The following is a 9,114-nucleotide window of genomic DNA, read 5'->3' on the forward strand; positions in this document are numbered from 1 at the left end:
CAACATGGTTAGCAAGAATACCAATGCGCATAGATTACGAATGATAGAAGCTTGAGAAAATGGAATTTGTGAAAAAGATCACAACATTACTTCAACATCAACTCAATTTGGGTGCATGTATGAACCAAATCAAAACTCTATTTATAGATCTAACAGGAGGGTTTCATCTAATCCCCTATCTTGCGTGTCGTCATACCGTTTGCATATTGATTCAAGATGCAGAGAAGGCGTTCCTTTTGAGGATCACGTTGCACCTTATGTGACATGCAAGAGGTTGATTAAAAGAGCACTTCAAATATAGAAGCATTCCTTGCGACATGCACGAGGTTGAATCAAAGGAGCACTTCGCCTTTAGATGCCCTATATAAGATCCAAGGATGACACAAATGCTTATTGAGAAACTGATTTGGACCATCTCGTGGTTCTCATTAGAAACATGGGATGACTTTCCTACAAAGACCCAATGGCACAGAGATTACTATAATGACAATCTTAGAAGATCTCCATACAAAGGACGATCACTAATTTATTCTTCCCATAGATGACAAGGACTAGCAATCATGGGGGAGACTTCCTAGGTACGACCCAGAAAGTACGACATCACAAACCCATTGACACAAGCGAACCTGAGATGTTCCCTTCTACTCTCTGATTTGGGGAGACAGATGATGGCAGCGACCACGGCATTATCCACACTATAAGCTGCTTCTTGGCATCCATAAAAGAGGAGAGCAAGGCATGGGTAGATACCTAGGTCAACCGACAAGAGCCTCGAATCATTAATTTCATCCTTCAAAAATGCTAGCCTTCATCAAAACCACTGTCAATCGAGATCATTTTCAACATTCTCTGTCGGCCAGTGACCCTGGTCCCCCAAACATTGTACAAGGGGTGGATGGACAGCAGCAGGACTAGTCTATAGTGATCTTCCTGGCCTTTAGTAGATTGATATAATTTCCTTCATACATCTTCTACAAGAACATAACTGTGTTTCAATTTCTATTCTCTTTTTCTTTTTATTATGGTCTTAGTTGTCAACATTGAGTGTGGCTTCATCCCTTAGTTTTCTCATTGTATTGGGTTTTCTTCAATCTCATAGACGCTTTGATCTTTCGAAGACTTTAATAAACTCTCTCTATCTATCTATCTATCTATCTATCTATGCACTCTTCTTTGATTCTACCTCTCTATAATACAAGCTGTGCACACAGTAACTCAGCAAGAAGGCCTCAAACAAGCTTGCATTGCCCTTACACCTTGAAGAATGATACATATATTTACCTGAAAACTGAAAGTGAATGGATTTATATCATGCTTGTATTTTTTTAGGGAGAGGGATATTGGAAATATCTGGCCTTAGTAAACGTTGATTCAAACCTTCTGTTCTTGCTTTGCTTGCTAAAGTACTGGTCTGAATTTTTGTAATTGTTTTTCAATGCAACCAACATGGAACAACGCTCTTCTTGGAGAGCTCAGTGTTGATTAAGTTGGCACAGCTCCATATGTCCCCACATATACAGCATACTGTTGTGCGTGGGCCCAATAACCGCTTCTGGTGGGCTATACAAGTATTTAAGCAATGAAATTGATTTTCATGTGCAGTGGTTCGTGGATAAATTTCCTGATGGCAATCCGGCTCAGCATCTCATTGAAGACATCTTTCTTGGGCTGCAAGGAAAGCTGGTATGTATAAATTGTGAGGTAGTATAGTAATTTGCATTTTCTTTGTAGGCATGATGATTAATCATCTCGTCTTAATTCTGTTTGGGACATAAAAAAGAAGTCACTTCACAGTTAGGTAGCTTCCTTGTATGATTACACGACCCTGGAATGTGTGAATTGAACCTTTTTGTATCAAGCTAGCAAAGAACGATCAGTGTACTGTATGCCACCCTGCTTAATAAATGTGTAGAATCCCTTAAGTATTTAGAATATATTGCATGACGTATGACATAGATCCACCCGTGTCGTATGGTCAGTTCAGGAGCAGATCCTTAAATAGGAAAAAAAACATGTATCATGACAAAGAAGGATCTCTTACCCAGCTGGATACAGTTTGTAAGTTTATCTATGTGCCTGGCATTCTTGGCACGCAGGATAGACCTTCCAAGTGGTCAAGCATATGTTCCTATTGAATGAGGGCCTGCAAGGTCATATGAATAGAAGATGGGAATATTCAATCCCCTATCTTAAAGGAAAGGATTTCAGGTTTGTTCATTTTTGCTCCCATTTGGCCCACCAACACAATAGACCTAATCAGAAATCTATGGCATAGAAGGTGTCATATATAATGGCTGTGGTGGCTTTGTCATGGTCTCATATATAATGACTATGGTGGATTCGTCAGATAGTCTCATGTCAAAGGATTCGTTCTCTGATGCATGGGGCTGACAAGCAGCATTTTTTTATAGGTTTTTCTACCTGATTCATGCAAAAACATAATGTGCATGTAGGTGTAAGAAATTTGAGGTCATATTCTAACCTCAAGAGTTTCTGACTATAGGTTTTAAGAGTCTGTACCTCACCAGTCATTTGAGATTTTCACCCATCTTGTATTTCCCTCTTTTTACTCATCAACTACGTGTGTGAATCTTTAAAACGCTGGTCTCCTTTACTCAGGGCATCACACGCTTTCAAACTGAGGTCTGGCTTAATATTTGGCATTTTTGTCAAGTGTTTGATACTCTTCAAGAGGCATTTCAAATTGCATTGTAGTTGCCATCATGTGATCTGTTTCAGCATCAGCAATACTTCTTACACTCTCAGTCTTCACTTAACTTTCACTCAAGTATACAGAGAGGGCTGCAGACGGGAAGAACATATTTGGAGGATCAACGGCAAAGATAGATGCTTTAAGAACACGTTTCAGATAAGTGATGCAATCTTTGATATTCTTGATCTAGCAGAAGATTAGGGGGACCATCCATACCAAGATTGATTGTTTCAATATTTTGATGACTAGGCTCTGGAAAGAGGAGCCTGCGATTTCATATCAGTAAATATGACCACACCTGACCATCTTCCCATTGTCCTTTTCATCAGGTACTTGGTACCCACGATACCTGAGCATCTTCCCGTTGTCCTTCAAAAGGCCTTGGTATGGACATCCTCTTCCCAAAATCCTGATACCAGACTTCTAATAACTAGACAAGGTCATCTCAGAGTAGGTTTTAGACGTTTGGATGAGCCAGGATTTCAAAGTTGAAAATGGTTCCCTAGCCCTTTCTACAGTTCTACAGCTTACCAGCAATCATTACCGTCAGATAGCAACCGCTAGGAGAGGGCAGTCCTTCTATAGAAAAAGGCTGTGAGACACGGACTGGCCACTCTTCAGAGAGAGGAGAATTGTCCAAAAGAGAGATCAGTCTGTGAAAATACTTGCAATTCCAACCTCTACTCGCCAAAAAAAAAATCCTTTGAGAGAGTTCACCCACAAGACTCAATTACACATAACTACACTAATGCAACAAAGTTTGGTACATAAGTTCACTTTTAAAGGAGCTAAGTTCATTTGATAAGTTTAGCTTGGTTGGCCTTATATATGAATTGAAGTCAATGACTTAGCCCATTGAGAAATCGACAAGTTGAATTGCATAAGTAAACCCAACACATTTTTACTAGTTCGGTCAGATTGAAATCAACTATAGTTGTCACTTGGTCAATTACGCAATCCTGGGCTGCTTTAAGCGACTTAAGCACATTTCTCCATTGTTAGGCCTCCAAATACACATTGGATGCATTGCCCCCCTTGGATACTTATAATCAATATGTTTTTGCAATTTAGTCCTTCAAATACACATTGCTAGCATTGACTCACTTGGCTACTTATAACCACAATGTTGTTGCAGCCTGCTCTAGCCACCCTACTACTGCTGGCTAGGATCATATCCCTACCTCCACTACTACCTCCACTGCTAAAGCTTTGTAAACCATACTACACCATCAATTCCCACTCTTCGAGTGGTTGAACTCTGAAGGTCCCTCTTTGCTTGGAATAAATAGACTAATCAAGTGCCTCAACAAATGCCTCCCTTGAACTCCCCTTTCCCTACTCCTCTTAGCCGAGAGCTAAATACTCTCCCTATCAAGTTCGTTGTGACATTCAGTCACATATTCTCCTCACGACCTTGCAACCTTGACACAATGGACATGATTGCAAGCTCAAGTATATGCTATAATATGGACAGAGCGAACTCTTGAGCTGCAAAGTACTGAAATGTGCTGACAGACACACAACGGGATAAGGGAGGACACGTGAGAAGACATGACTCAACAAGAACCTACAATTTACAATCTATTAGGAAAAAATATTTCAATACATCCACACCCACCTCTACTCACACACTCATTATGCATAATAATTGCATCACCTTGACTATGCCCTTAAATAATATTTAGAATACATAAGGATAAGCATTTTAAGGTTTACGGGTGCAATGATGTTACACACAAATTAAGGGAGGATATCAATTAGTTTCGAGAAGATTAGACATGCGACAAGTGGGACAATCTCACAACTCAAACAACAATTTATGATCTCATAATGAACAATAAACTACACGATGGCAACTCAAACACGAATCTACTCCTAAGACAGATAACTCATCCAATTTTAGGACAACACAACAAACTATAATTGAATTCATTTTTTTCTGACAAACACATACTAAAATCAATACCACGCCACACCAAAGAACAGCTTACCAGTATCTTCCTGTGCACGTGTGTGCTCACATGCAAACCCACATGCCCATGAGCGAGTTAATCAAATCTCCTACCTTTTGCACCTACAAAAGTAAACAAATGCAAGCATGAAACACACAGAAACATGTGGAAAGGCATTCAAGGATCAAAACACGTGTGACACAACCATGTGGACAGGCAGTCGAAGCTTGTTACAGCTTCCTTTATATTTTCTTTTCCTGTGGAAAACGTGGGGGGGGGGGGGGGGGGTGGATTTCCTACATAAATTTCAATTTACCGGATGCATCCTATGCTCATACAAATCCTCAACCCTTCGAGTGGGGCCAGAAGCATTGGGCAAGAGAGAGAGAGAGAGAGAGAGAGAGAGAGAGAGAGAGCAGGGGATTTTAAAACCTTACCAATGTCTTGGAAAATCTGCAATGAAGCTTCCTCGAAGCAATGAGCAACCTGCGCAAGCAACATCCACACAAAAGTATGGCACACTCCCTACGCAGGTATTAACCTGTTCAGGTGCAAAGGGACTCTCTCAGCCTGCTCTCATCTGCAGAGTGTTGCAGGTAGAACAAGCACCCCTGGTGCCGGTATATATCAGCAAACAGATTTATTGATAGGAAATTTATTTACATTCACCTTGACTAAAAAGGTTACTTGCTTGTGCAACAAACCATGCACTGCACTTGTGCACCTTGAGCATATTTGCAAATTGAATTGAATATGTCTGAAAACAAAAAGCATACAAGTCTAAGGCCATGCTCAAGCGGAAAAGGGGAAAAGGTGTTCTAAAAGCTCCATGTTGCCTCCAGGAGATACATCACTCTGGAAAAAAAAAACCCAAAAAGAGTGTCAAGATGGATAGGATGCAGAGAATGCAAAATTTTTAAAAGACCAGAGACAGACAATCCAGAGCTTTAAACAATGACTGGCCAAGAATTACCTTGTCTCTAGTGTCTGTCTCAAATTATTTGAGGCCCGTAGCTGATGATTCTATACCCTTGGTTACGTAGCTTTCTGGCAAATAAATCTCTCCTCCAACCTCTCCCCACTGCTCACCACTGATAGTCTTCTTAGCAGCAAGAAACTCTGCACTCATCTCATCCATTCCACCCTTGATAGCCTCATGTGCATCTCCATACCCACGTTCTGCAGCGTACTTGCGAACATCTTCAGTTATCTTCATGGAACAAAACTTTGGCCCACACATAGAGCAGAAGTGTGCAACTTTGGCACCTTCTGCAGGAAGAGTCTCATCATGAAAAGCTTCGGCTGTGACGGGATCTAAAGATAGAGCAAACTGGTCTCGCCAGCGGAACTCAAATCGGGCTTTGCTCAAGGCATTATCCCATCTTTCAGCACTAGGATGCTGCTTTGCCAGATCTGCAGCATGTGCAGCTATCTTGTAAGCAATCACTCCAGCTTTAACATCATCTCGGTTTGGCAAGCCGAGATGTTCCTTCGGAGTGACATAGCAAAGGAGTGCAGTGCCAAGTGCACCAATGTTTGCGGCGCCTATGGCTGACGTTATGTGATCATATCCAGGAGCAATATCAGTTGTCAAGGGTCCCAGTGTATAAAATGGAGCCTCATTACACCAGTCTAGCTGCTTCTCCATGTTTTCAGGTATCTTGTGGAGGGGAATATGACCAGGTCCCTCGTTCATGACCTGCACATCTTTCTCCCAAGCTCGACGGGTTAGCTCCCCTTGAGTTGCAAGCTCTGAGAACTGTGCCTGGTCATTGGCATCGTAAATTGAGCCAGGCCTGAGCCCGTCCCCAATGGAGAGGGAAATGTCATACTTATTGCAGATGTCAAGAATGTCATCCCAGTGTTCAAATGCAAAGTTCTCTTTATGATAGGCCAGACACCATTTGGCATGGATTGAGCCTCCGCGAGAGACGATTCCAGTCATACGTTTCGCAGTCAAAGGTATATACCGCAGTAAGACACCTGCATGGATTGTGAAGTAATCAACTCCTTGTTCTGCTTGCTCGACAAGGGTGTCCCGGAAGACCTCCCAGGTAAGATTCTCTGCAATTCCGTCAACCTTTTCCAGCGCTTGATATATTGGGACAGTTCCAACAGGAACTGCAGAATTCCGCAAAATCCATTCACGGGTTTCATGAATATGGCGACCAGTGGACAAATCCATAACGGTGTCAGCTCCCCACATGGTGGCCCATTGCAGCTTTTGCACCTCCTCTTCTATAGAGCTTGACACTGCAGAATTGCCAATGTTTGCATTTACTTTGACGAGGAAATTCCTACCGACAATCATAGGCTCTAATTCAAGGTGCCTCTTATTGGAAGGAATGATTGCTCTTCCACGAGCCACTTCTGAACGCACGAATTCAGGACTCAAACCTTCTCGTGTTGCACAATACATCATCTCTTCCGTCATAATGCCTTGCTTTGCGTAATACATTTGGGTGCACCGCTTGTCGCCCCGAGTCTCCCTCCTCTCAATCCAGTCCTTCCGAATCTGGGGAAGCCCTGCATAATAAACACGGCCCAAGAGCAGTCATTGCTTGTTCGTTGCCGTTCCTTCAGACCCAAACTCAACCCATTCCACAAAAAGTAAGATAGGCCGTGAGAATGAATTCAGCTCAGGCTTACCGATGCGAGGGTCGACATTCTGTGGCCCGCTTGTATCATAGGTGTCGAAAGGGGGTTCGTCACCTGACAAATGCACTCGCCTGAATGGAACTCGAAGAATCGATGAAGTCAATTCATGAATGATTTCCCTGTACGAGAACCAAAATATGAATACTAGCAAATTCCACCCTCCAACTCTTTCTTGTTTAGTAAAACGGAATGCAGGAGGGGATGAAATCGTGAGACACCTGCATTCCTTGGTGCTGTTGGGAAAACACTCTTCAAACGACGGGATAGGAAGGAACTCAGGAGAAGAAGGATCCTTCGTGTTTCGGTTGCGGCTAGCCTTGTCAGAGCCCACGGACGGCGCCAAAGTTGCCCTGGCCTTACCAAAATCCCCGGCTTTCTCGAAAGCGGGGGATACAGCAGAAATCTGAGGACAAACGAACTTAGGAACAAAGGAGGACTTCCTGATATGCTCAGAGGGCAGGCCGAGGGGGAAAGCCAAAGGATTGTCATGTTTCAAGGCAGGGGAGGTGGAAGCAGCACTGAAGGCAGCCATGGTTGCGCAAAAAAGCTACGACGTACAACCGGAATTTTGCAAAATGGGTGTGGGAGATTTGATTGAGGAAGATGATCGCAAGGATCGATCGATGCACTACAACACAGACGAAGCAAGCTGTTCAATCAAATCACAACAGAAATTTTGCAAAAGGGGTGTGGGTGATTGGATTGCGGAGGATGATGGCAAGGATCGATGAATTCACAGGTGACAGACGAAGTTGTAGCTTTGATGGTAAGGAAGAAACAGCAATGAAATGGAATCTGGAGAGACGACCGTCATGATTCTGACGTCATGAGCAGTGCCTACGCTTTTCCTGGAGTGTACGACCTGTGATTGAGTCGTCTTGTTCCCGCATGGCAGATTCGCATGCAATTGTGGACGAGCTCTAATTGCAGGCAAGCTAATACATGTCCTTCAGATTTGTTTGCGCAGCTGAATCGATAATAATCTTGCCTGAAATCAGAACGCGACGCAAGCTCACGAATTACACTACGCCACGCAGTTTGATTGTTTTCTTTGTCAAGATGCTTGACAGAAGTCATAGTAACGCGACACAAGTTTTCGTTTTCTACATTCAAGATGCTTGCTGAATGAGACTAGATACATGTTCTTCAGATTTTTGCGGAGCTGAATCCACGGCGGAGCTACGCAGGCTCACAACTGTTACAGCGTCACGGATTCTTTCGCTATTGTAGGTCCGTGGAGATTGTTTTCTGTATCAAGATGCTTGCCAGAAACCACAAAGCGACACAGGTTTTCGTTTTCTATCGAGCTTGTTGCCAGAGAGCAGAACGCCAAAAATTCCAAACCAGGCTGCGCGCATCGAATCTCAGCAGATATTATTCGCTGCATGAAGATCAAGGACTCTCGATCTGCGCAATTGTCTTCGCTACCACACAAACTATCTCGATCTGCGCACTTTGGACTGGTGTCTCGCTACCACAAAAACATGCGGTAAATTCCTGTTTTTGACATCTGCCAGACTTGCATGCTGCACAGTTGAATTGGTGGTGCTTGCTGCGTCATTCAAACTCTCTAAACAGTCTCTGCGTGATAAGATTCTTGGCAAGAATCATTTTTGTTTAGCATTCTTCGACATGACACATTACATTGACGCAATAATATCTTCAGCCCACATGCAAAGCCTTTCCCACGATGGCAAATATGCCGGGATTTGCTCAACACCGCTGCTTTCATTGACAATTTTGGGCATTGCACGTGCTCCTCTAGAGACACAAATTCTTGCTCATTACGAG

General features: G+C 43.0%; 1 protein-coding gene across 4 annotated transcripts; it reads right to left on the reverse strand.

Moving 5' to 3' along the window:
- Nucleotides 1–1,011: 1,011 nt before the first annotated feature.
- On the reverse strand, nt 1,012–8,388 carry LOC147890564 (phosphomethylpyrimidine synthase, chloroplastic-like). 4 transcript variants are annotated; one of them, XR_015542692.1, is made up of 7 exons: nt 7,542–8,388; nt 7,315–7,442; nt 5,639–7,191; nt 5,442–5,520; nt 5,103–5,276; nt 4,705–4,787; nt 1,012–1,668 (listed from the first exon to the last, which is right to left on the reverse strand). XR_015542692.1 is itself a non-coding variant. In XM_087390169.1 (4 exons), exons 1-3 carry the CDS (start codon nt 7,853–7,855, stop codon nt 5,663–5,665), a joined length of 1,971 nt encoding a protein of 656 aa, XP_087246295.1. In that variant the 5' UTR covers nt 7,856–8,387; the 3' UTR covers nt 5,286–5,520; nt 5,639–5,662. The 4 variants fall into 4 exon arrangements, 2 of the variants coding, with proteins under 2 accessions (XP_087246295.1, XP_087246296.1); XR_015542693.1 differs by lacking the exons at nt 1,012–1,668; nt 4,705–4,787 and having other exon boundaries at nt 4,977–5,276; XM_087390169.1 differs by lacking the exons at nt 1,012–1,668; nt 4,705–4,787; nt 5,103–5,276 and having other exon boundaries at nt 5,286–5,520; nt 7,542–8,387.
- Nucleotides 8,389–9,114: the final 726 nt, after the last annotated feature.

Source organism: Dipteris shenzhenensis, chromosome 19, assembly GCF_047967505.1.
Source record: "Dipteris shenzhenensis isolate YYH24624 ecotype China chromosome 19, Dip_SZ_1.0, whole genome shotgun sequence".
In the NCBI taxonomy this organism is placed as follows: domain Eukaryota; kingdom Viridiplantae; phylum Streptophyta; class Polypodiopsida; order Gleicheniales; family Dipteridaceae; genus Dipteris; species Dipteris shenzhenensis.